The sequence below is a fragment of the Prinia subflava genome, chromosome 3 (assembly GCF_021018805.1).
Source record: "Prinia subflava isolate CZ2003 ecotype Zambia chromosome 3, Cam_Psub_1.2, whole genome shotgun sequence".
Taxonomy (NCBI): Eukaryota; Metazoa; Chordata; class Aves; order Passeriformes; family Cisticolidae; genus Prinia; species Prinia subflava.
The window spans coordinates 18,406,915-18,434,406 of NC_086249.1; the positions used below are offsets into that span (position 1 = coordinate 18,406,915).

General features: G+C 44.0%; 2 protein-coding genes across 3 annotated transcripts in view; one reads left to right on the top strand and one right to left on the bottom strand.

Moving 5' to 3' along the window:
• Positions 1-17,587, top strand: part of CLCN1 (chloride voltage-gated channel 1) — a 32,603-nt gene extending 15,016 nt beyond the window's left edge. The window contains exons 8-20 of the mRNA XM_063394124.1: positions 664-748; positions 1,151-1,300; positions 2,714-2,783; positions 4,067-4,177; positions 4,303-4,516; positions 5,211-5,344; positions 5,854-6,068; positions 6,189-6,294; positions 7,699-7,781; positions 8,552-8,590; positions 9,208-9,312; positions 11,161-11,247; positions 11,755-17,587. Of these exons, the coding sequence (XP_063250194.1) occupies positions 664-748; positions 1,151-1,300; positions 2,714-2,783; positions 4,067-4,177; positions 4,303-4,516; positions 5,211-5,344; positions 5,854-6,068; positions 6,189-6,294; positions 7,699-7,781; positions 8,552-8,590; positions 9,208-9,312; positions 11,161-11,247; positions 11,755-12,144 (1,789 nt within the window). The 3' untranslated portion in view covers positions 12,145-17,587. The remainder of the gene's footprint in view (positions 1-663; positions 749-1,150; positions 1,301-2,713; positions 2,784-4,066; positions 4,178-4,302; positions 4,517-5,210; positions 5,345-5,853; positions 6,069-6,188; positions 6,295-7,698; positions 7,782-8,551; positions 8,591-9,207; positions 9,313-11,160; positions 11,248-11,754) is intronic.
• The window catches only part of FAM131B (family with sequence similarity 131 member B), a 34,821-nt gene continuing 24,025 nt past the window's right edge, over positions 16,697-27,492 (bottom strand). The window contains exon 5 of one of the 2 annotated variants that reach the window (XM_063394162.1): positions 16,697-27,380. In XM_063394162.1, the coding sequence (XP_063250232.1) occupies positions 26,836-27,380 (545 nt within the window). In that variant the 3' untranslated portion in view covers positions 16,697-26,835. The remainder of the gene's footprint in view (positions 27,381-27,492) is intronic. The other variant, XM_063394161.1, reaches the window with a different exon arrangement.

A 27,492-nucleotide genomic window follows, 5' to 3' on the forward strand; every position in this document is an offset into this window, starting at 1 on the left:
TTTAGGCTCACGTTTTCCTTGTGAAGTGTCACAGTTTACCCAGACACCCACCCTGGGACTGGACACAGCAGTAGGAAAACACAGATGGCTTTGGCCTCTGTCCTGCTGTGTCCTGCTGGTCTGGGGCCGCTGGACACACCACCTACCAAGGACACCTTCCCCAGAATTGTGACAGCAATTCAGTGGAAAGAGAAGCAGTTTTCCCCCTAAGAATTTATGCATCAGGGGTGCCCACAGAAATGTTTGAAAAACCTCTACATTTAAATCCACTAGGACAGGATACATTGCATCGGGGGTGAAGAAGCAAGACTGTCATAATCAGGACAAATGAGAAAAATAGTGGCTTTTGACAGTAGGTCAGTACATCACTGCAAACACACTTTCCTCCTACATGTTCAAGTTTGTGAATGTTGCACATCCTTCTCTTCCTCCATCCCTCCTATTATATTAATTCTGATGAAAAAAAAGGGTTTTGCTGACAGGTGAACTCTATGAATTATGATGATCAGTAGAGCAGGGCATTAAACTGCTGGTAACAGCACTCCAAAGCAATGGCTACAAATACAGAGAGGCTTCCTAGAAACAGCATTCCTAGTCCTGAAGTGATGGAGCCACAAGAACAGAATGTGAGGCCGTATTTGTAATAACTTGCTTTCCTTACAGCCGACTGATATACCCTGCGGTTATCACCTTCTGCATAGCGTCTGTGACATTTCCTCATGGATTTGGACAGTTCATGGCAGGAGAGGTGAGACTGGAGAGTTCATTACCAATTTTGTGCAGTTCTTTGGAATGTTATCTCCTTATCCTCTGCCCCAATAACCTTGTGTCAGGAAAAAGGAAGAACAATATGGGAGCAGTTTGGACTGAGGAGGCACTATATGATCTCTGCTACCTCCTTCATAGAAAACTTATAAAACGTCCACTCTTCTCAACAAATTATAAGGAAGATGCTACCCCATGTGTAAAAGTAGTTATCTTTTCACCTGTTTGAGTAAAGTTCTCTCTTCCTGAAGATTAAAATGTGAATTAAGTCCCATAGTCATGAATTACCACAATAAAAAATCTCCTCTGCTTCCTTGTAACAGAGTTAGAATATTTACTCCCTCTAATCTCATGACTCATATCTGGGGTTTTTTTTGCTGCTTAGTTGATGCCACGGGAAGCCATCAGCACCCTCTTTGATAACTATACCTGGATCAAACACTCTGGGGACACCCAGATCCTAGGGAAATCTGCTGCCTGGCTCCATCCTAAAGTCAGCGTCTTCGTCATCATCCTGCTCTTCTTCCTCGTGAAGGTAGGAAGCCCAGCTCACCATAACCCTTCTCCTCTCAGACTGAATGTTCTTCCCTTTTGTAAAGCAGTTTGTGAAGTGCCAATACTTGCTGGGTATTGAATGAAGCACTGCAGCTGCAGTGGATTTCTATGTCTTCTGATGTGATGTTTGTTCACCTTGAATGACCAAAATTATTAGGGAATAATTTCCTTAATTTAGTGGTCTTTTCTGCTCCCTAAGTCATCCTCCCTATGCATCCTGCTGAATGACCTTTGGAATCCACTGTATAGTAGCTGGTAAGGAAGACTAAACCAGGAAAGATTTCTCAAGTTCCACAAAAATAAATACTTGACTAAAAAGCTCTCAGATAATTTATGTTTGATCTAAAAGAAGTCTGATACAATCTATTTGATATTCCTGACTTCAGATAGGAGACAAACAGGAATATGCAAGCACAATCTATGGTTGTATGAGGCTCAAGGATTTGTTAGCCGTCCATCAAAACTTGATGGAGAAATGCAGATGGAAACAGTTTTGCTCACTTCCCAGAAAGCAACAGCAAATTAAAAATTCTGAGCTGACATGGTCTGTGGAAATTGCAACTGTTCAGCCTCTGAGAGGATCAGCTGTGTAACTGGCACGGGATAGAGAAAAAAAAAGAAAAAAGACATTTGAAAGAAGAAAACATCATATTCCACTGTTCAAAATAAAAGTAGCAAGAAGGAAGTTTTCCTAAGATAATATATGTATATAAAAAAGGATAGAAATATCACAGAATAGCTGCTAATTCTTTTATTATTTACTTATTGCAAAGGAGCAGAAGAACTGAGGCCACCTTGCAATATCAGTTGAAAATTTCAGTAAAGAACTGCTATCAATCACTCATTGACACAACTGTTTCCACCTAAAGTAAAACACTCTATTAAATTTCTGACAGGTAGTTATGGGTTCTCCTTCTGTGATAATTCTTATTATAGTGTACCAAGCAGAAAAGTCTAGTTTACTTGAAGAAAAGAGGAGTGGAAAAGAGGAGTGGACTACAGGGTGTGTCTGTCCTGAGTCCATCTGTTTGCCTTTGGAAGAGCTGTACTCTCAGTCACTAGATTCATTGGCATTGTCCTACTAACTACAGGCTTTCTCTACTCATTGGATAACTGCTCTTGAATTCTTCTGGATATATTCAGCATTGGGATAGACCACTTAAACAAGAAACTGCTATTTTGACTCCGGGTGAAGGCCTGGCCTGATTCTCCACTGCAGTATAGTCAGTTTTCAGCTCTATTTGGCCAGGTTTGGTACTGCAAAGACAGAGCTCAGTTAGCAGTACTACACCTCAGCAGCTTTCTGGTCTCTGCAGCCAGGCTGGCACAGAGTGGGGCAGCAGGAAATGTTCCTGCTGCTCAGTAACAACTGCACCCTCTGCCTCTGTTCCAGTTCTGCATGGCTGTCATTGCCACCACGATGCCAATCCCCTGTGGAGGCTTCATGCCTGTTTTCGTATTAGGTGAGTTTCAATTTTGTTTTGCAGCATATTCCTCTGACAGGTGGAGAGAATAGGAGAGGCACTGCCTACACACCCAGCAGGGTTCATCTGGTGTATGAAAAGTCATCACTTGATGTCTATGACAACCTGATTAGCAGTCCATAGACCAACCTCTGGGTCTCCACTTTTGACATTTCCTCAGCCCCCTGAAACCAAATTCCAAGTACGTAATCCCTACCCTTTTACATAAGCAAAGCCACACTTGGGGAGACATGCTGATCCATGGCCACCTAATCTCTATGCCTCTTCACTTACAGAGAAACATCCATCCTAAAATTAATAGTAGTTGCTCCTTTTGCCCCTGAAAGCCAGCCAGAAGAGATAACCTCAAAACTAGTACCTGCAATGTAACCTACCACTTACTCCTTTCTTCTGACTGAAATGTGATAACACAAAAAGCTTACTGACTTTTAACTGGGTTTTAATTCCAATTTAAAAAAAATTAAAAGAATATGATGCTAATGTTAAGAAAGGCTGTGTTAGACTGAACTATGACATTCAGCATTATGTACCCACAACTTTCAAATTAAATAAGGTGTTCTAAGGACCTTTGAGTTCTGGCAGGCAGCAACTGAACATGAGGCAGTACCATGCCCTTGCAGTGATGAAGGCTAACCAACATCAAGGCTTTATTAAGAGAAGACTTTAACAGCAATGCAAAGAAATTGTTTCCATGCATTCAGCATTTTGGATACAATTCTGGAACACTGTGCCATTTTGTGTTCATCAATGCAAGAGATGCTTGCAGACTTGTAAAACCTGTCTGAACAAGACATGGGTGACTCCATCTCACTTTGAAATTAGACCTTTTCCGAGCAGGGGTCAGAACAACACCTTCAGAGGCCCCTTCCCACAAAAACTTTTCTGTAAGCTGATTCTAGTGTTTAGATATTCACAGAATGAAAGTCTAAAGGGCCTCAGCTGTGATCTGGACTGACATTGTACACAGGCTGAAAATATGTCCTCCAGCCTGGGAATCACACCCACTGCTGTGCCTGGTGTGCCCAAGTGAATCAATCAGGGGTCAACTCTATTTACCAATCTTAGTACCCTTTTTTCCTCTTGGAGTCTAACTTCTATATTTTGTAACTGAGAACTAGTCCTTAGATATCAGTGTAATTTTAATACAAGTTTTGGCTTTGTGTCTGTTAGAAGATATCCAAGTGATTGCCCAGCACAGCTGCAGAGCACAGACTGGATGTTCCTTAAACGTTAATCCCATAACTGTCAGTGATATTTTCCAGGTGCTGCATTTGGACGTCTCATAGGGGAAATCATGGCATCTCTCTTTCCCAACGGGATCCTCTTTGATGACATTCTTTACCAAATCTTACCTGGAGGGTACGCCGTCATTGGTGAGCCTCCACGCCTTCCTTTTTCCTCACCTGGTCCCACTGCTGCAATTTTCCTGGCTGGTATGACATGCTGTCTCTACATGACAGTCTTCTTCTCTCCCCATTCCTCCTCCTATCTGGGAAAGGTGCAGCAGCTTTGACAGGGGCGGTGAGCCACACTGTCTCCACCGCTGTCATCTGCTTCGAGCTGACGGGTCAGATCTCCCACATCCTGCCCATGATGGTGGCTGTCATTCTTGCCAACATGGTGGCCCAGAGTTTGCAGCCCAGCCTTTATGACAGCATCATCCAGGTGAAGAAGCTGCCCTACCTGCCGGACCTGGGCTGGAATCACATAAGGTATAGTGGCAAAACAGGTGGAAACAGGGAGTGGCAAAGAAATAGAGGAGAGGGTTAAGACCACAGCGGAATAAAAGGTTATGAAAAGGGTTCAGGATTACAAAGGAATTAAGAAGGCAGAATAGGCCTGCAATAAGAAAAAACAAGTGTTGGAGTAGAATTAGGTTTCATACACAAAAATGGAAAGAAGTCCTCCTCTTTTTTTTCCACTGAAAGCACAAGTTGGAATGACCTGCAATGTTACTGAATTTGTATTCATATTTCCAAATTGCTTCATCTTAAAAATTTAAAAATCAGGAGTCTCATTTATCTAAATTCAGGAGTTTGGATATTTTTTCCCTAGCACATGTTTGAAATTCTTTATTTGGATATTTTACTTGAAGCAAAATTCAGTTATTGCTATAAATTTCTTCATTTCTCTAGTATGTATCATACATAGAGGTATGTATATAAAAATCATCTATATATACATGTGTGTATTTTATGGTGAGGGGTAACAGAGTGGAATACAACTGTAATGGAAATCCAGTTCATTTGTGTTTATCCTCTTGGAAAGTTCTCTGGTTACTCTCACAGAAGATCATCTGACAGCTGTATTTTGAGCACTTTTTCAAGTAGGTATTTCTTTAGGGAATATATGTGCTTGACATTTTTAATCTGCTAACTCTTCCTCTTGTCATCTATCAATTCACAGCAAATACAACATCTTTGTTGAAGATATTATGGTCCAAGACGTGAAATTTGTTTCCTCCAACTGTAAATACCGAGACTTGCAAGCAGTACTCCAAAGCACCACAGTGAAATACTTGCCTTTGGTGGACTCGCCAGGTAAGCAATGTGGAGAAACTGGTCCTTCCTCAAGACGGTCTCAGCTTGGAGGAACTAGCTTTCAAATTACCTGGTGCGAAGCAGGCAGTGTGACCTACCACAAAAAAAAACAAATCCTAAAAATCTCCCACTGCGGATGATGTATGGCAGACGGCTGTTTCAGCCGGCCAGACAGGTAAGCTGCAGTGTGGGCAGTGAAGCAGATCCAGCATGTAAGGGAGGTGTGTGGGAAGTCTGTAAACTGAACTGTGACAACAGGGCCCTCCTGGGATCCTGCATGAGCCAAGAGCATGCCTGGGGAGGCACAGCTCAGGACAGCGAGGTCCCTTCCCACAGCCCCACAGCCTGGGAGCCACCACAGGGCTGGTCAATGACTTGTACAGCTCTAGATCACTCACGAGCCTGAGCACTTGGAGTCTGAGCAGCGGGAAGGAGGAAGGGTGACGTGTGGAAGGGGACCTTCAAAACTTTGAGGTGGCTTAATGGCTTCCCTGCTCTGTGTTGTGCAGACACCATGATCCTCCTGGGCTCTGTGGAGCGATCAGAACTGCAGGCCCTCCTGCAGACACACCTCAGCCCGGAGCGGCGGCGGCTCCTCAACAGAGAAATGCAGCAGCAGCTGAACGAGGCCCCCTACGATGGACCCTGGGCACACCTGCCAAAGCTGAAGCACGAATCTTTTGCTTATGTCGATGAGGATGAGGATACAGATGAGAAGGGAGAGGTGAGGGAGAGAAGTGGACAGACTGCATCACAGAGACTGCTTAGAAGCAGTTTGGCATTTGAGGAGGCCGAGAAATAAATGGGATAAGGTGGACTTTATCTTCTCTCCTTTCCTTAACAGCAGCCTCAGCCTCCAAGTCCCACTCCCAGTTACCCAGAGGAGCCAAATGGCCCAACAAGTCCTCTTAAACAAATGCCTGAAACCTTGGAGCCCCAGCAACACTCAGGTATGGTAACTTCTGTCATGGTGCAAACACATCCTTGCCAGCTCGGGGAAGCTTTCGCGCTAACTGTGCGTACCTGCCTGTGTGAGGTGCTGGTTTCCCAGAGACTGAGGGAAGGAGCTTTCTCTGCTCTTCCTGAATGGAAGACACTTTGTTAGTGCACCTCAACACCAGTGTCATGTACCTGGAAATACCTTCTGTTATGATCCCTCAGAGAGCACGGCATAAGCAGCCCACTAAGGATGGACTCTCTGTCTCCCCACACCATTCTTTGCAATAACAACTCCTTGGACATTTTCTGTAGATTCTGCATGGAACAGTCCTATCTCTTGGCTCCTTCACCACATGAATGAATCTCCCTGGCGAAAGCAGCGTGAGAGCTAAATATCTGCACTAAGTTTTTGCGTAGCTTAGGCTGTTACTCAGCCATCTCCAAAACTAAAAGGACACGCATCTCTTTGATTCAGCTGCATTAATGTGATGGACAAACACTGACGTACTGTGTTCTTTTGTGTCACACCCCAGCCTGTATTAGCTTTGCTTTCAAGACTGTACTCATAGCTCATTTCTGATTCATTTATCATATATATTTGATGCAGGATGGTGTTTTTATCCTTTATGCATCCTGAAATATGCAGAGTGAGTAAGCAGAGACATAGTCCAGTCTTGAGAATGAGTACAGAGGACAGGGCTTTAGCTCGTGCTTTCAGGCACTCCAGCATTACATGTAATAGAGCATATAGCACGTGCTGGCTCATTAACACCCCTCATGTATGACTAAAACCTTAAGGCATAGAAAAATCCATGTCATGCTTCCAGAGCAATGGAATGGTGGGACAGCCATCCACCTATCTTACCAAAGCAGAAAAAGAACCACATATGAAAAGAATGACAGTGTCAGAAACATTTTATGTGAAGCTGGAGCTGAGTGACCCAGGGATGACAAGAGGAAGTGGAACAGGAGTGAATTCATGAGACCTTCCTTTTCTTCTTTTTTAGTTTGTCTCACAGCTATCATTGTTTCTGACCAAACTTCCTCCAGAGCCTTGTTCACAACAGCACCAGGCCCTGTCTCCTCCTCTTTGCTAACTCCCTGCCTGGGAGAATAATTCTGGTCTTTTCTATTCCCATCATCCCACTGCTGGCAGAACCCATGGACTCCTCAACCCTTGGCACCTCTCACATCCAGTTTGTTGATATGTTTTGCTGCATGGGAATATTCATCCTGGAATGTCCCAGACACCATCTTTCAAACAATGCCAGACTGTGGTTGGCTCAGCTCTGTCATGTCCCTCATAGCATTTCTCAGCTTGCCTTGGGTAGGAGGATGCGACAGGTGTGGGGCTTTGTATTTTTGTGTCTCACTTGTTCTTCTCTCTTATCCACGTGTTTGTTCTCATCCTTCAGGCAGTTTCAGGAGTCTGAGGCAACTGATCCAGCAGCTCCTGTGCCATTGCAGCCGTCCACATGAAACAGAGAGCACCATCCAGGTTAGGGCTACAGAGAGCCTGGTAGTACCCTGAAGAAGGAAGGGAATGCCATGGAACTCGAAACTACTACTCGAGACATTCAGCATTTGACTAAAGCATGGACACAATTATGGTCCTGAACTCTGACAGGATCAGTGGGGAGCTCCCTCCAAGGAGAAAGGGTGTGATTACTGTAAAGGAGTGTGCATCTTCCTAAAGAGTCACCTGTGCTCAGGTGTCAGGCTACCACCATGATTGAGTTTGGGCATCTTTTCTCAGTGAAAAAAAATTAACAGTATTTTGACTAAGCTGCAATAAAGTGCAGTAGTGCAGTTCTATTCCATTTGGCAAACAGTTTTGGACAGATGGAGAAAAATGAAAAAATGCTTTTGGCTCTTGCCATGTTAAATGCCCTTGGTTATCTCACACATCTGCACAGGGTTTGGGGACAACAGACAGAGCTTATGGGAGACCCATCCACTCCAGGGAAGTGGCTGGACACCACATGGGCTATCCAGAGAGTATCTAAATCAGCATTAGATGGCCACGTTTAGGCACCTGAATTGCTCCACCAGAACTCCATGGTGAATTGTCATTGGCAAGGGAAGCACAGCAAGGGCAGAGTACACCGTATGATGGATGAGTATAAAGAAAACCTAAGCACTTGGTAATACACTATTTGGAACAGAAAGGGGACCACATGGGGTGAGGAGGCTGTGCAGATTTTCCCTTTCTGTACTCTGTGAAACTCTGGGTTCTTTGGCTGTCCTGAACACTGTTTTCTCCTACAGGAGCCAGTGGAAGTCACTGAGACAATGACACCAGAAGAGGTAAGACCAGGTGCAAAAATGGGGTAAGGCCATGTGAGTGCTTCTTTTGCCCATTTCCTATCACTTGCAATACTCCAGAAACCTCAGTGATTGCCACATAAAGCCACAGCCAAAGTAATTTTCTTCTTGGAGTGGGCAAGTCTCACCCATAAGAAAAGAGATTGCCTAGAAGTGCTGGTAAGACTGACTAATCTGATCTAGCTTTGATCAGCCCTGCTGCAGCAGGGTTTTATACTAGAGGCCTCCACAGGTGCCCTCTCATCTAAATCTTTCTGTAGGCCCATGTTGTTCCTTCATTTCTTACACAATGGATCAAATATCTTGCAACAAGGGGAAGATGCACCCAGAAAGGAAAGCTAAAGATGTTTACTCCTTCTTTAAGAAGGAAAAAACAAAAACCATCTTCTCAGGAAATCTCTGATTTGCCCTGTTTCCACAGGGACTTGACATCTGGCAAGAAAGGGATGGGAAACCTGAGGGGTGAGATATAGTGGACAAGATGAATGATGTACATAGGAAGGAAGAAGCATTAACAGGAGGAAGAGACTACTGTGGGCACAAAAGACAGCAAAGCTTCAGGTAGCTGTAAGAGTGATTCCTCTCTTTTCTTGTGTCAGATAGATGCTTGGGAACAGGAGGAGCTGAACAAGAACGTGTGCTTTGACAGCTGCCGTGTAGATCCCTCCCCTTTCCAACTGGTGGAGAGAACCTCCCTGCACAAGGTGAGTGCAGATGTCTCCCTGAGGCATAGATCATTTTTCTCCACTCATTCCAAGTCCAGTCTATGGCTTATTTCTTCTCCTTATCTTCACCTACAATTACTATCACCAGCCACTTTCACATCGAGCTACAGAAGTGAGCTTGTTCCTGTAATCTTCTGTGAATACCTCCAATCTCCTGCAAAATGAAAGGCTTTGTGATAGGAAGCCTGGGTCCATTTATTGAAAAAGCTTTTGGACAAAAAAAATCTGCTATATTAACAGTAGCATTGTGTGCCTTGCTGCTGGGGCATGAGACTGAGATTTACACTCTGTCCTGACACTGTGCAGCGCTGGAATGAGCCCTCCTGGGTTTCTTAGGGTGTTTCTGTCAGGGCGTAGAGTCTGTCTGTGTCACAGGCTCTTCACTGAACCGAAGCACAAGGAAACAGGAAGCTGGGTGATGCAACACCTACAGTCAGCATAGGATGACTGGGGATTAAAGCAATTCTTGTATGTCAGAAGGAAGATAGGACTGGGCTTTCACTCAGTGGAAAGGGAAAGCAGTCCACTGAAGCAGAAGTGCACAGTGCATGCTTTTATCAAAACTCATTTAATGTGAGTGGTCAGCATAGGCCTTGTACTAAATTAATTAATTACTGTAAAGATCTCAGCCTTGAGCAAAACAAGAACAGGCTAACATATAGTTCAGATGCGTTTTCTGAAGGGGTGGGAGAAGTCATCTGTAAACCACTAGCATTTATCTTTGAGAATACAGGCCCACAAAAAATTATACCTGAAGGCTGATCATGGGGAAAGTTTCATACCTGTCATACAAAAGAGCAAGTGAGAAACTCTGAAGCAACAGACAAATCAACTTAACTTAGATGCACAAAAAACCCCCAACAGGAATAAATAATCAAAATATATGAAGTATGCACAGTTAGAGCTAAATGTGAGACTACTAGCAACAAAAAGAATATCACCATTTATTGTGACCAAACTATATTTAACCAGTCTGGTTTTCTTTTACATTGGAGTAAAATGTCCTGCTTTTGAGAAATCAGATTTTTCCGAGTTTACTCTTGAATGTGACATTCAGTATCTCATATGATGCTAAAAAAAAGGTCAAACACTAGCTGTGACAGAATGGTTTCCTGTAAATCCACAGGTAAAGTCCAGCTAGAGCTCGCTTCAAGAACCTGGAGGTTGGAAATATACCAGAGATGAGCACTGAGAATGTGGAAAGTTTTAGAAAGCCAGATCTGTGAATAATAAAATAATGGGGTATATTTAGGCTGAAGAAAAGAAGACTGATAGCGGTGTGATATCTGTCCTTTCAAGGAGACTTTGTAAGAGAAAGGGAATAACTTGTTCTCAGTGTTCTCACTGCACTGGATAAGCAGCAACAAGCTTAAGCTTTCACAGAAAATATTCTGGGACAGGAAAAAAGAAATCCTCTGTTGTTAAGGAAAGCACTGGAATAAATAACCTGAGCAGTTTTTGACTTTACATATTACTATATGGTAGTTCAGTTTCCAGCACCAAAATGAAACCTGCATAGGTCTCCAAATGCACATCACAGGGTGTTGTATGTGCATCACCACCAGCTGCAGGATGAGAATGACCTTGAGAATGTGCTCTCCATCATCAGCACAGTCCCAACTACGGCTGCACAGCAGAAGGAGCCAAGAGTAGTGTTTGGCAGATACAAAAGGGGAAAGGGAAAACGTAATTTCTCACTGGGATAACTGCACAATTTTGTGTCTTTGTAAATTCCATTTCTAAATCCTGAGCCCCAGCTCTAGCACTAAGTTTTGTGTTACCCATTTCCAAAGTGCCTGAAATGGTCTTTTGTGGTTTTGCTCCCAGACACACACATTGTTCTCACTACTGGGCCTCACCCACGCCTACGTAACCAGCATGGGGAAGCTGAGGGGAGTGTTGGCTTTGGAAGAGGTGAGTACAGATCCTCTGCCATCCTCCTAAATAACTGCAAGTGTCCTGTGGATCACTGCAGTAACTTACAGGTGCTGCACGTTCCAGCTGGGAATATATATAACTGCAAGTGCTATATTTTCAATCCAGTGTTGAATTCTGAGTCAGCTCTTTGGAAGCCATGTAAAGGAATGGATGACTGCATTTCAGAGGAGGCAGCAGGTGTTGTTTCCAGGAATGTCAGAAGGTTCACCGTTTTCATGAGTGTAGGGCTCTTAACTGAGGCTTAATAGTCACTCTTAACTGAGTGGCTATTACTGTTCCTGAAAAAGGTGTCAAATTCTTTGTTTACCATGGAATTTTTCATTATATCACCAGAGTAAAAGATTATCTCCAGAGGCCCCAGAAGTAGAGCTGTGACTCTGTTTGTGATCCCTTTACCCTGGGGATTAGATGAGCTTCTGCTGGGTAGGGCTGGGCCAGCCTCCCCACCATGTTTTGTTCTCTGAGCTTTGTCTCTTTTTCCAGCTCCAGAAGGCAATAGAGGGCTCCACACGCTCTGGGGTCCGTCTCCGACCACCCCTGGCCAGTTTCCGTGACATCAGCCGGACTTCCACCACCACCAAGGCCGGGCAGGGCGCTCAGGCGTGGAGCCGCGATGACAACGGCCCGGTGGCAGCACAGCCAGCAGCAAGCCTGGGCACCGAGAGCCCTCTGCCCCCCTGCTCACACTCCCCCCAGCCCTCACACTCACAGGAGGAGGGGGAGGTCCCCAGCTCCGCTTATGCCACCGATACCGAGTTGGAAGAGATGGAGCTGTCAGGGCCAGTTGCTGAAAACATCTCAGACATCCTCAAGGACATAAACCTATACACCACTGACCTGGATGAAGATGAAGATGAGGATGTTCCCTTATAGCTGGTGTGAGGGCAGCAGCCCACCACACTCTTCAGTGAGCCAGTCTTCTTGCGTTTGCTCCTCAAAGAGACGCTTTTGGATGTTCTTTGCAATCCCCAGAGAGGAATGATTCAGCTGGGAGGAGGGACATCAGACTGACTCTTTCTTCTGATGCTTTCCCTCTGGGCAGGCTGTTAGGCTGCTGGACTCTTCGGGCGTGTGCAGGTGTCAGATGTGGACTGCAAGGTCCTGAGGGCAGGCTGACAATGCTCAGGCACAGCACACTGCAACAGGACAGGGACACTGCTGGACACGGGCAGGATGCTCTGGGTCAATCTGCCATGTGGGAAGTGGAGGAGGATCAGTTCTCACTCGCCACTGGTGCCGTCCTTCCAGCCAGTCACACCAGGCCTGGACACAGCAGTGTAACACAGCCAGACCTCCAGCCTAGAAGCACACTGCTGCCTCTGACTGCCACCCTGTCCATGTTGCTGCAGCTCCTCCTGTTCACTGGCTCTCATCTTGCACCCCCCCAAACATTCCCACATAGAACATTTTTATTCTTTCTCAATTTTTACTCTGGGATTTTCCTGGATGGGGATGCAGTTAGGAGCTTCTCCTCTGTCCTATAGCTGAGCCATGCCCTAAAAACAGATGGGAGGAAAATATTTGGTGTATGTCTCATGTCTCAAATTCAGCCAAGGCCTTAGAAAACACTGGAAGGGAGAAAAGCTTCTTTGTTTTCCCATCACCTCTGGAATTTTAAAACAGAATGGGAAAATCTTAAGGGCATCCTCAGTGCTGGGAGGAGTAAAACAGCATATATGTACCTATATTTCAAACAACTGTGTTTGTCTCGCTGAATCACTGTTCACAATTTTCCACAGTTATAGTCTTAAAATATAAGAATTCAAGAAAAAAAATAATTATAGAGTGTTAGCAGGCTGCCAAGAAATACAGCAGAGGGAAGACACATTTTCTACACTTTGGAAACAGGTTTCTTTCTGAAAACTCCTGCTCTCTTTCCTGGTAATTCTACCCTGCCTACTTTCCACATATTTCTGCATACCTCAGATCTGAGAATTCCAGCTCTCACTTTCACCAGCTTGTCTCTGTTGTGACTAACAGCAGAGACCTCAACCCTTGTCTGCAGCGTCCCTCTCTATTCCAGTTCTAAATCTGGAGCAGATCTGCATCTTGCACATCTTGTCAGTTCGTGTCATGCATGCAAAACCTTGGCACCCAAAGGTAAGATGCTGCTTTGTTTAATTCACTGCTCTTGTGAGATTTTCTCAGTAAACAGGCAAAACCAAATTCTGTGTATTCTGCAGCTTCTTCTAACAGTCTACATCCCTTTCTACCATATTTTTGGTGTCTCATGGCACTTAAATGCAGTTCCAAGCAGCCTATTAGATGTGTTTCCACTTATCAGCAACAGAGAAGAAATCCAGGCTCTGAAAATACATTCTTGGGGGTGTTCTCATTCCCCTTCCTGATATTAGTAAAGCATTATCTAACCTAGAGTTACCAGTTCTACTTTAACACATGATTTTCCATAAGCTGTCTCAGGAGCAAGTCAAAAATATCATTACCTCTAACCCAGTCACCAAAGGAAAATTCCCTCCTGGCTTTAATTCCAAGGATTGACCTTGCACCAATTCCTCTCTGATGATGCTTATGGGTGGGAGGATCTGTGATAAACTTACAGTAGAAGGAAATCTTCCCCGCAAGTCTCTTGAAGAGAGAGAAATTTATTTTTGCTGTCTGGAATTCTCAGCCCACCAGGTCTGTTGTTTCTGGCACAAGATCACCCTTTATTAGCTAACTGGGGACAGCCTTTCCCTGCCTTAATGGTCGTCTGTCCCCCAGGAGCCGCCCTGTCCTTGTGAGGAGACAGTGGCGATCCCAGGGCAAGTCTCCTGCACACAGCAGCTGCTTGCCGCCGCCAGAGGGGCACGTTTGTGTCTGCCAGGCACCAGCACAGCCTCCCACTGCCTCTGTGTCACCTTCTGCTGCCTGCAGGGGAGAGGCAAAACAACTGGTTTGGTTTGGTTTTTTTTTTTTCTCAAGGAATTGTGATAGTCCCTCGTGTAAGCAGAGGAGAAAGGACATTCCTTTTACAAAAGCATATTCAGCAAGTGACAACACTGAGGCCAAATCTGGTCTGAGGGTCCAAGCACACTCAAGAAGGATGTCTCAAACTTGTCCCCAGCCTTACTGTGCAGACTTGTATTTTAGAGCAAACCACTTACTTCCCCTGAGACAGATGAGACAAGGAGAAACTTTGAGGCTGGAGTCAGTACACCTCCCCCTCCTCTCTCCTGAATACAGATATATGCTCTGCTCCAGCCCCACACCTCTCCTACAGCATGTTACAGAAGAACTGGGATGTGACTGGCTGAGAAAGCAGATGGGAGTCTAAATCAAAGCCAGAGAGTGTGTGAGTCACGACAGACAGATTGTAAGCTGGGGGAGATGAAGCTGGAACAAAAATGATGCACATGGAGAGGCTTGGGGAGCTCAGAGTGAAACACTGTCTGACCTGGAAAGCTTCTTGAGGTTCATCACTTGAGACTGCAGGAGAACACACGTGTGCCCACACATGCACACACAGGTACCTCTCCATTCCTATTGCCTTTAGCTGTGCCTGGGTTACTGTGAGGAGCAGGATTGCTCTCTGGGGGGGAGCTGAAAGGTGGGTGTAACTGCTGCTCTTTGTAGACACTACTCAAGATCCATTCCAGGTATTGCCTCCACCCATGGAACAGAAGCAGCATTCATCTGCACCATTTTCTCACCTTTCTCATGTATTCATACATGAAAATGTGTAAGGAGCCAGGATGGGACAAAAACCACCCTGCAAAGATGGCTTGCAATGACTGAAGTTGTTTCCACTTTCATCGTAACAATAAAATCCTCACTGAGCTGATGCCAAGTACATTAATAGGTGCAGTAAAATAATACTAAGCCTACCTTTGTCAAGGGAACTTTAGGCTTGTGCCCTCTCAGGCCATCCCACTACCTCCCCTCAGTTTAAACTTGAAACCTTTGTCCAGCAAACAAAGTCACACTGATCTGTCACTCTCAAACCTGCATCTCCCATCCTATCCAAATAGCACAGAACTTGATTAGCTACAGGGAAAAATCTTTTTTTCTCAACTCAAGATATCCCCAGAATTTCTATTAGCTGTCAGGCCTTCCCATCCACATAGAAATTCACATCTAGCTGTGATGTGAAAACTGTACTCTTCCTTTCACATGGCACTTAAGGGTGAAAGCAGAGTCTTGTTTTCAAATGCATCAATATAAAGAACTGAAAAAATAGGGAATATTTAAGGTTGGTAAGACAACAAGTGGGGCTTTAGGTAGGTATGACAAGGCTAAGAGACTTGGCCATGAGCCAAATAAAGGAGAAAACACATGGAGATGAACTACTGAACAACAAAAAAGATTTGCCTCATCAAAAGAACGTTTTTGGTTGCCTAATTATTTGAGACTAAAAAAAATCCAGTTTTCTAAGCCTATGGACAAAAACAATTAGTACAGGCAGAAACAGAGAGACAGATAGTCCATAAAAATCACATCCCCCTTCTGCCCAGTTATGCAAACACTGTATAGAAGTGTGTGTTCTGTGGCCAAAGAGTACAAGACCAGCAATAACCAGCTCAGCAAGTGAAGATTCCCTCTTTGCCAAATTAGTCCAAACCCAGGAAGGGCATAATTAAAAACACACTATTAAAAACACGATCAGAGCAAGCACTAAGTTGCTTATGGCCACATAAGCAGGTATCTGGGTACAGCTCTCATAAAAATTTAATCAACCCTGGAGACCAGTAATTAAAATTTACACATAAAAGCTATGCCTGAGCATTAGGGTTAGGGTCTTAAGACATAATGCAAAACTTTTTAATACTGTGTTTGTGGGAGACAAGCTTAAACTGGTCCTGACCATGAGCCATAGACTGCTCTTGTGTGCCCCCCCGCCACTGGACAAACAACCCTGTGCACGTGCACTCAGGCACACACACAAACATCATCTCTGTCAAATCACACCGTGTAGTAGCAGAAAACTCTCAACTCGGTTTTCTGTGCCTTGAGGCACATCTCTCCTTCCCTCAGCTTGCTGGATGTCACCAAGTGCCAGTGCAGCCTCATGGTAAGACGAACAAGACACTGCTGTGGACACTGCTGGCATTAGTGTGATGGCTAAATGAGGTAGAGTCTCACCTAAACCTATTACTAGTTCAAGCACTGGATTTTGAAATGAGCATTTGCTCCCATTCCAACCTTTTCAGTGTGCTGCTAGTGCAAACATCTTGTGCTGTAAAACCAGTTACAGAAACATATCTAACCAACTTGAAGAATGGCACCTGATATGGTGCCATGGACAGTATCCAGCTGTGGAAAAGTCCAGTAACAAATTCATAAAGGAAACAGAATGCAGAGAAATGAAAATATGAATGGTCTACTTTAGAGGAACAACAATCTACGTACTTCTAGTATCTCACAATTTACTGAATGGCTACTCAGTTTGAAGAACAGAAGGTAAAGCTACAAGGCATACTGAGATATATTCAGAATTAAAGTCAAATAAACTCGAAGTTAGAAGCTTTTCAGTTTTTTCCACACAGAAACAAATGCAAAAGACAGTAATGGAAGGTTTATGAGAAATACATTTGAAAGAAAAAAAATCTGCTTTTCTTTACCCCCTCAAACTTCTACAATGCACTTAAGCAAACGGGCTGTGAAAAGAAATGGGAGCTGAGATGTGACCTCATGGACTGTGACCAAACATGTCACAGAATCCTATGCTTAACTCAAATTTGCAATTTCTTTGGCACAGAAGATAGGATCTGTCTGGAGAACTGTGTAGAAAGTACCCTTGCAGCTGGCAAAGTGCAGATCCAGTGAGGTGTACAGCAAGAATGCTCTTATGCCCTTTTTAGTTATCATTTTCATTAATCACTTAGAAGTAACATATGAGGTATTGTAAAACAGCAACATGAGAGAAACATATGGCAGGTTTGCCATCTAGTCTAAACAGAGAAATAAGCAGAAAGTGAAGATGAGAGCCTCAGGCAGATACCATAGAACGAGGTTCATGCTGGGGCTAAGCAGCTAAATCCAAAGATTAATTTACCTACCTGAGGGGTAAGTCTAACCTGGTCTGATGAAAAAAGAATTCTTTTGGGTGAAGCACTCAGCAGCTGGACACCATCTTTGCAGCACAATGTGAAATTAAGAAAAAAAGACATTTTTCCTATGCAGAGGTACGACTTTCAGGACAAGAGACATTTTGTTTTCCTAGGGACTCAAACATATGTGGAATAACTGATTTCATTTGACACACTACATTTCAGAAAACAAAGTAGTCTAGAGGCCATTTGGAAAAATACAAACCAACACAACATCAACAACAGAAAACAAAACCAAACCAACAAACAAAACAAACAAACCAACCAACCAACCAAAAAAAAAAAAAACCCAACAAAACAAAAACCACACACACCAAAAAAATCCAAACAAACAAAACACACAAACAAGCAAGAAACCCAAAAACAAAAACCATACACAAAACCAGGAGAGAGTACAGGGCGACTTACAAGGATTGCAAAAATAAAATTTTAAAAAAACCCTTAGAAACAATGAACAAAAACCTAAAGCAAGTGTGTTTGTGTGTCTTATGCAAGTCACAATTAATTCTATGAACATAGTTATGCAGACATATATATGAAGTGGTGGGTGGCAATCTATTTGGCAGCAAAAGCAGGTAAACTGGAAAGAATTAAATTAAATTCAAATAGAGTACAAAAAGCAAAGATCAGTGCAGTAGCCCTGGTTGTAAAATATGCTATGCCTTAAGCAGGGCAAGAGACATTGTTTAGCTCCTGGAAGAACCAGAGTCTGCACAGCACAAGAATCTTGACATGGAAATAATACCTTTTCTGTCTAGAATTTGAAAGTCTCATATGGCAAACAAACAGCTACTGGATCTGCCTAGTGCCCTGCATCAGAAGCAGATGACACAACAATGTTGGAAGTGCAGAGGTGTTTCTTTCCCTCTGGGTCAACCAATTCCCCAATCTACTATGAGGACAGCAGGCTGAGAAGCATTTAAAACTGAAATGTGAACCCAGAGTCATACCACCCAAAGTCAGTGCCTTTTACAACCTAAGCATTGGACGCCTTTCTGTGTCCTGTCCTAAGGGGCTGTTGTGAAATTTCTGTCCACCTCTGAGTCAGATGTGTCTGCATCTCACCAGTATTGTGACAAAACTTGTATGTATCGCCTGGAAAACGCTTATTCAGTAGAACAGGAAGACTCACTCTGTGCTAAATTAGAGGATTTTGTTGATGTGATGCTTTCTATCCTCAAATCTGGCCTAGGATTCATGTCCTGGTAGTCACAGACACACATCAGATTTTAGTCCTGCATAGTCAAACATGTGATGTTCTTTTTTCATGAGAAATCAGATATTTCCTACTCTGGGGTGCTTCTCCAAGCCACCACAGATCCTTTTCAACATGCTCCATCAGACTATCTCCTTGAAACCCACCCCCTCTTCCTAGGATCCTCCTTCCTCAGACGCAACTCCCCTGCAACCAGTCCCACAGAAATAAAACACTTCCACCAGCCAGGAGGGCAAGACCACATTCTGTTTAATAACAACTCCATAAAGGACTGTACATGCTATTTTGAGCTACCTCCCCTCCTTTACTGTGGTTGCTGCCACGTACAGGCATGGAGGCGTGTAGTGCCATACAGTTCTCTAAGTCTATATGCGATGTGTGCACATGTATGCAGGTGGTTGCACATGTATGTATTTATATATAGCTTTGTAGAAGTGGTTATCTCGTAAGTCACATTATCAAAACATGCGAAGTATATCCAACAAAAATTTTCAGGCAAACATGTTTTGGAGCTGGAAGACCAAAGGCAAATCAGACTCATTTTAGTTATTAAGGGCTAGTGTGGGACAACGTAAGGATGAAAGCTTTCAGTGGTGGGTCCCTCTCCCTTTTTGTTTTACTTCCATTCAGTACTTTCTCCCAAACATCAATGCACCTCTGTAAACACTAGCTTAAAAGGATACATATAATCACCATGCAGCCTCCCCACTACAGAAAACAGGTACAGGCTTGGGGGAAGGCCTTGAAGATTGCCTTGCAGCAACCTCCGCTGCCCCATGCGCTTATGCTAAAGTAATTCCAGATACTGAGAATACAACATGTGAAGACCCAAGCCTTTAGTTATTTTTACACATGCTTCAGGAATCCATTCCACATGCCACCCCTGAGACTCCCATCCACCACCCTCGTACCTCCCAAATCCTCTGCCTGTACCCACCCACGTCTGAAAAGAGCTGAAACAAGAGGAATCTTGTTCCCTGTAAAATTACTTTTGAGTTCCAATTTTATAGTGTAGGGATTCCCAGAGACCTCCAGTCATGCACAACATCCACATATCAGAGAAGAAAAGTTAAAGCCAAACAAAAATATATACCTGCAAAAGAGCTTTTGGCTGGCTACGTTGCTCAAGCATGCAGTATCCAAAAGAAGGGAAGTCCACCTACGCTTGCCTCATGGGAACATGGCAGAGCTCTGGAAGAGGGTTCTTAACCTTGTGGCCTCCAATCCAATCATGACTGGATTTCCATGCCCAATGAAAATGAAGCCAGAAGGCAAATGAATCTGGACTACATGCCTTTATCTTATTAGAAACAAATCTTGATGCACAATCTTGTTTCCATAAAGGAGATAAGCCTTTTTAGATGTTTTTGTCTTGCAAGCATGGACATTTGACCCTTATGGGAAAGTAAAAACAAGACTAGGCATTTAAAATGTCCCCAGCTGAAGGAGATGAGGAAGATCCTAGCAGGAGCATTCTTTCCACAGAACACTGCAACCCCTCTCTTCCCAGAAGACAACAGCTACTACCCATCAGCAGGTAAGTCCTGCCCATGGCAGAGGGGTTGGACTTGATCTTTGAGGCCCCTTCCAACCATTCTGTGATTCTGAGGTATCTGCACTGAGAACATTCTTGAACAAGTCTTTACAGTTTTAGTAAACATGTTCTTTCTCAGAATCACAGCCTGACTAAATTTTTCCTGTTCCAACAATGTGTATCTGCACTGGAAAAATACATCACATATTTCTTTTCTTTTGTGCAGACCAACACTGACAATCATAGAGCTTCTCTTCATTTCCAAAGAAAAAAATAACACTTTGATCTGCCTGTGCTGGGGAAAAATGTCAGTGCAAGGATGTAAATAACCCCTGATGTTCCAAGTGCAGATCTTCCATGTCCATTTTTTAACGTAATAACCCTCATGCCTTACTGCAGTCAATCCATGGTTGTGCTGCTCAGAGAACACAGTGTCCCCAGGCTCCTTGACATATTCTGAGACAGAGAGGGACACTGGTCTGGCACACAAGTCCAGCTCTTCTGCTTCTGCACAGGTTCACTATTACTGAGCCTGGGAAAAGCCTACGGTAAGAAAGAGGCACCTGACACTGACTTTACAGCTTGCAATCGTATTTGACTCTGTGCTTTAATGACTGTAGGCTGTCCTACAAATATATTTAGTTCTAATAGGCACCATTTAACTCACATTTTCCCTGTTTATTTTTCCTTTCCCTGAGCCATGGCATAGAAATCTTTCCCTGTCAGATTGCTACAGGGGAGGAAAATCAAAGATGAAAGTATTACTTATTTACATTTTTCTAGTTGTAAGCTGCTGATAATCTCTGTATTGGAATTGTTTGGGGGGTTTTTTTCTTTCCTTTCTTTTCTTTTTTCTTTTAGAAAAAGTCAAACAGTTAGTTAAAAAGATATGCCAGCGTTGTCTGAAAAAGGAACACTGGAAAATCCACCTGGGAGAAATTAGAAGGAAGAGCTTAGACTTTGCCAATGTTGCTCTGCTTTTTATAGCATTTAGAGGCAGGTTATCTGAGTTTGCTTCTCCTTCTAGGCAATTATCAGTACAACAGTTAAGGCAAACTAAGCTGAAATTAGGTATTTTGGGTTTCCAGTGAGATCAGAACTCACACTAACTTCATTTGGGCAAGGAGTAAGTTCTTATTTGGTCTATTTCTCATACGACTTCCCTGAAGAACCAAGCACGCTGCAAACTGTTTTTTCAAGACAATGAAAAAGAAGCTAGCAGGTACCCAAATTCAGGGAGGTCTCTTTCCTATCACTGTCTTAAAAAAAAAGAAAAGCATAGCTTGGACTGAGGAGTACCATAAGCTGCAACAATCCTGGACCTACAGCTTCTATAGCAATTGTACACCTCAGCCCACTCTGCTGGGAGTCTGCCATGAAGCTTCTTACCTGTGTTGTGTAAACAAAAGGCATCAAGCTTTTCTTTACATTTTTCCAAGCCTTTCTCTCCATGTCTTTCCCTCTCTGCCACACACAGTGGTGCACAAGCCTGTACTGCTGCATGCTACCTCGCCTCACCACAATAGCTCCCACCCCTGTCAAACAAAGAGATGACTTTCCTTCTCCAGTTCTCTTCTCCGAGGCTACAGCTAACACTCTTCATTGTTACTGCACGCAGTACAGCATGCACAGGCTCTGCCTAGGAGTAACGTTCTCTCCTGGATCTCACACTAGACTGGAACTGGCCTGAAAATAGGGATAAACATCCCTTCCAACAGCTATGCTTCCCTCTTAAACAAGTCTCCCCTCTTGCAATTACAGGATAAGACTTATCAGTATCTTTAGCTGCCATGGAGTGTAATCACTGAGTGCATACACGATTTGTGCATGTTAATTTTATTAATTTCATGCATATATCATGTTACTCATGTCCTCCTGCCCAGTTTCCAGGGTTTACTTCAAAGGGACCTATGGAAGGAACAGTGAGGGAAACAACAGGGCATAAATAACAAAGACCTAATTGAGTAAGAGCATACTAAAAATTCCTAGGAAAACACTAAGGAAGAAAAGGGGGAATAATGTCCTTCCTGGTACTCCAGCAGGGCTTTTTCTTTTTAGACAGACATATCACAATCAGCTTAAGCCAATTCAAGTTGCATCTGCAACCAGTCTTCCACATGACCATCTTCCACATTTCACCAGCTCTCAGTGATGCCTGCCTCACCAAGAGAAGCAATATGAAGAGCTCATCCCACTGAAACATTTATTTAGGTAGGGGACTGGGTTAGTTTCCAATGGGGCCAGTTCCTGAGCAGCCAAATGAGTGTTAGTGCTGGTGCTTTTTAGGCAGTAGAAGTACAGAGCTGGTGGTGGTGAAAGAGAGGAGGCAGGACAGCACATTTGGGCAGCTTGGACTCATCACAAAGATGCCATTTCAAAGTGCACTTTCCCAGTTTCTCTAGCCTGATACAAAGGAAGGCCAGCTGCTGAGAACAGCACTCCCTCTGCTCACAGCTCTTCCATCTTCACTTTTATAGCAGGGTAAAAGCCCCCGGCTTGGTGCGGGCCAGCTGCACCAGCACCTGCCCAAGGGCTGTGGGAGGTGAGCATGGTCAGAGCAGAGCTCCTCCTCCTTCAAAGCAGCTCACCACTGGATCAGCTTAGCAGTATGGCTAAACTCTGTTCTCTCAGCAAGCCTGTCCTGAAAGGTGATGTTACTGTTTTTTAAGGGGGAAAGCAAGTGAATGACTTGTCAGCAGCTTTCCAAAAGAAGATAATGCTTTAGAGGCACAGAAACTGAAAGAAGCAGATTAACTTCTCTGTCCCAGAGCCTGAGGTAATGGAATTGAAGAGAACCTAGAAGGCTTGTAAAGAAAGCTTCAGATTTATATAACAGAAAAACTTATGAAATAGTACAACTAATCAGGTATGAGCAATCATGTGAGAAGGAACAAGAGAGAATCTTCTTCCAGTAGAAGATTCTAAATTAGAGTCACTTCTGTTTAAGCCTTCTTTCATGTTTAGCACAGTCATTTGAACAAGTTCCTACTGAAGACAAAGGCTTGGTGGAAAGATGGGGATCTTCTACTTCCACTACTTCAAGAGTATCCAAAATTTTCTGTAGTGCAGCTTTGCTTCCTAATGGGTTTGTGGAAACAAATAGCAGAGCTCAGTTTCTTAGTAACTGCAGATCGGGGATACTGAGCTTACCTCTCCTTATTTACAGCCTCACAAACACAATTTGGGCTCTGACTGTTTGGCTGGACTCTCTCCAACTCATCCCTCCTCACCAGGATAAAGGGACTGCAGGCCAAATTTCCCTCACAGAGCACCTGTGCCTCCCATATGCTTGAATAGGTGTATCTATATAATGACAGCTTTTCTGGGAAACATACAGTAGGTTCCAGGTCTGTCTCTCTGATATTGGAATACACACAGGCAGCAGGCCTGTTACATAAGAAAAGGCCAGATTATACAAACAATTTTCCACTTTCAAAGAGATTCAAACTGCCTTTCTAGTTGAGCTCAGGCTTCTCACTTGGGTGGCAAGTGTGGACAGGAAAACCTGCTCTCTCGAGTCATACTCCTAGCAATTAGCTCTTTTGGATTGTGGAGAGGTATGGAAAATAGCCTTTTTCTTTCTTTCAGGAAAAGGCTGAAATTTTATTATTCACAGAATGTTAAGACATTTATGAAAAAAAATTACAGAATTTAGTAAGCTATAAAGTTTTTACAGAGAGTGGCGTTCAAACCAGTCTGCATTCACAGAGAATAAGGCTATCTACTGGGTTAAGGTTTCTAGACAGCAAGTTATGGAACTATAAGCAAGGTATAATTCTCTATCCCAGTTCCACAGAGGCTAGAAAAACCTACAGATTTTCTCTTCCTATTGGACTCCACAGAATTTTCTATAAGGTTAATTTTTTTCACACTCTTCCCTACGTAGGTAATTCCCTGTCACTGCCTTCCATGGAGATAAGGTAGTGATCTTTTAGACATCAGTCAGACATCTTCGTGAATGTACCACATGTCCATAATAAAGAATAAGAAGAAGCCCTGGACAAGTTGACCCACTTGTCCCAGTCCTGTAAACAACACAGAGGGAACATTAGAAGCTACTCTGAAAGTTACCGTAAACATCCAGATTGGTCCTGGAGAGGCACACGGGAACAAAATGGTTTGGAGAAAGAAACAACAAGCCACCCAAATCTCCCACAAGGGTACACACCCAACCATTGTTGTTTCCCTGAAGACCTTCTCAAAAAGAAATAAAAATAGCTTTAAACTTACTTATTTACTCATCTGCTGAGGTGTTCTTGGCACTCACCCCATCTCCCTTCTCTGGCTAGTGTGATTTCCCAGGCCCTGCTCCACAGCTGGACCCAAGCCAGTTCAGGATAATGAGCTACCACTGGCCCTGCAAGAACTAGAGGAGATCATTTTTATCAAGCCTTGCTGCCCAGGGGAGGTTAGTACCTGAGCATGTAAACATCTTTGAAGAGATATTGAAAGGTCATCATTCAGGAGAAGAGCAACCTCCTTAGAAAGACAGAAGCAAGACCAAGCAAACACGTAAAAAAAGATGGGTCACAAAAACTTTTCTCTCTTACCTACACCAAATTACCAGTCTTACTTAAACATCCTAGAGGTCTTTCATTTAGAGGTGCAATGGAGAGGGAAGACAGAACTGCTTGAAGTGGACTTGGCTGGAAAGACCTGGGTTTTGAAATAGGAGTCCCTCTTTTTGCAGCTGCCTGTGTCAGTGGGAAAAAGCTGAGTGGGGTAAAGTTCTTCCTGAGAGTCCCATTCCTACTTTTCACAATTCCTGGACATCATTTGCTTTGCTTGCCAGGAGCTGTCTAAACTCTGAGACTTGATGATAGTCCTTCAGTCACATTTTATTTGCCTTAGACACTCTTCCCTGAAAATATGCAGGAACTAAACCTGAAGCAGGAGAGAAGCATGTATCACTCTCCTGTCACCCAAAAAACACACCAAGCCTGAAGAGGAGGCAAAGAAGAGACAACCGTATCATGAATTAAACAGAGCAAATATGAGTCAGAGTAAGTGAGAAAAAGTTGCTCCTGGAACAGTATGGCAGTGTCCAGGCAAATTCCTTTCTCGAGCTCATCAGATCTAGCATGTGATCTACATCCATGCTCTGCTGATGCTTCCTTGCAAGAGGTCTTGCAATTAAAACCCAGTACTTGGGTAATCTCTGCTCATTCTGTTCAGTCCTCCAGCAAAATCAATAACCTCATATAATTTTTGCTTTTGTCCCTGTTTATTTTTGGGTGAGAGCTGAAAGAAAACAATTTCAAAACCTCTCGCTCCCAAAAGGAGGTCTGTAAAAAATGTCAAGGAATTGCAAGAGACCAAATTCCCCCTAATCAGAGAATCATGGTTTTTTAAAACAAAAAAAAATATATAACCTGTACAAACAGGGAAAACTCCTGAAATCAGCTTTCTCAACACCTAAAAAAGAGATGGGAGGGAAAAACAAATAGACCAAGTACTGAGCACTGCTGAAGTGCCCCACTGCTTGGGGGTAGAAAAACAAAAGAAGAAAACATAGGCAGGAAGAAGAAGAAGACAAATAGGAGGAGAAAGTTTCCTCTCACCCCTTTTCCTCCAGCTATATTTGGCACTGCAGGAGTGGCAGAAAGGGGGAAGGTGCAGGATTTCTGTCAAGTCATGACTGGAGTACAGGCCTTTCCCATTAATAACTGCTTTGTTATGAACACTTATCCAGCATATAAAAAGGTTAAAAAAAAAGAGCAAAAACTGAAAACTGTAATGTAAACTAGATATCTGTGATCTCATAGCTGTACACACTGTTCCTGGACCTGCTGCCTACTCTCTGGGTCTCCCCATTCTGCTGGCAAGGAAAAGACAGAAGGACACAGCAGCAGCACCAAGATGGACATGTCCTCAAGCCCCCTGCAAGAGTCAGCTTTTTATGACTGTCTCCGTAGCTGAAAATGTCCTTTCCACTGGCTTGCAGTGCCCACTGCCAAATGGACACACCGCGCTTGCCAGCTCCTGGGAAGGCAGAAATGTCAAAGAGAGAAACAAACAAATGAAAGAGACCAAAGCACGAGTGTCTGAGAGCAGGGTTAGGCTCGTATCTGCATCCGTTCTTCCACGCCACAGCAGAGCCGTGCCCACAGAGCCACTCTGGCAGCACAGCCCGGCCCAGCGAGCGCAGCTGGTATCCATCAAACCTACAACTTTGTATCAAGGTGCTACTGAGGATCTGCTTACACAGCACATCTTTCATCTCCACACGGTCTGTATTGAACACGGCCTGATCCTCTGCATCAGCCACAATCGCAACATCAGTGCAATCTAGGTCTGCAAAGCCACATCTTCACTTTAAACCAGTTTATATTCATATATTCTATCAAAGGGGGCCATGTCCACAGAGCAACATCCGTTCTGCCAAGATGAATTCTAGCCACAAAGCTGCTCCCTACACCAAGCCTGTCTCATCAGCCACATCCCCAGTACCAGAAGAGTTTGTATCCACAGCCAATACTTGTATTAAAAAGATTTAGAAATTATTTACCAATCCAGATCTCTCCAAGCACACCACATGTTGCCCAGAGCAATGAAAATCCAAAATATGTGTCCATGGGGGAGGGAAGAAAAGGTTTTTATGTGTCAATCACTTTGAGACTTTCCTCGTTTAAAAAAATAATTAAATGTCAGGAATGGAAGGTGCGTCTGCTTGGAAATATGGGGAGCTGGAGAGAAGAATCCCTGTAATTGCATTCCTTGCCACCCCTCTCTTTGTTCAGCAATGACGAAGAACTTCACAGAAAGCATCAGTTGTTTGTTTCTCCCTCTTCCTCATCAAAGGATTGCACCCCAGAGGAGGTGACATCTGAGACTTTGCGGCTCAGTGCAGCGTGTTCCATCTCCTCTCGAGGAGACAAAGATTCCAGGTCCCGGCACACTGCGTCATCCTCCTCTGGAGAGGGCTTCTTGTTTAGGAGAGGAGCCTTCTCCAGCCGTGGGTTCCCTTCGTCCTCAATGTGGTCCTCCATGTACGTGCTGGACTCAGCTCCACCCCCACCCTGAGCAGTCTGCAGGGGCCACACGTGGACCAGCCCCGTGCTCTGGATGAAGTTCTGCTCCTGCCGCTGTTGCTGCAGCTGCTGCTGCTGGAGGAAGCTGCTCTGAAGCAAAATGCTTTCCTGAAGGTTTGTCTGGGACTCGTCAAAATTCTGGCCTAGGTAGGAGCCAGTTGCTGGGGAGGCGATGAGGGACTGGTCACTGGCCTCCCAGGCGTCGGACGAACCTAAGCAATACATGCCCTGCGAGACGTAGGAGTGAGGCCAGCTATCATAGTGCGTCTGGGCCATGTGCTCTGCAAGCAAAGGAGGCAAACAACACACAGTTACACACTCTCCCTAGGCCAAGCTGGCTCATCCAGGCAGCCTGGGTGCCTGTGCATGGCACTGTACTGCACAGGGTGGATT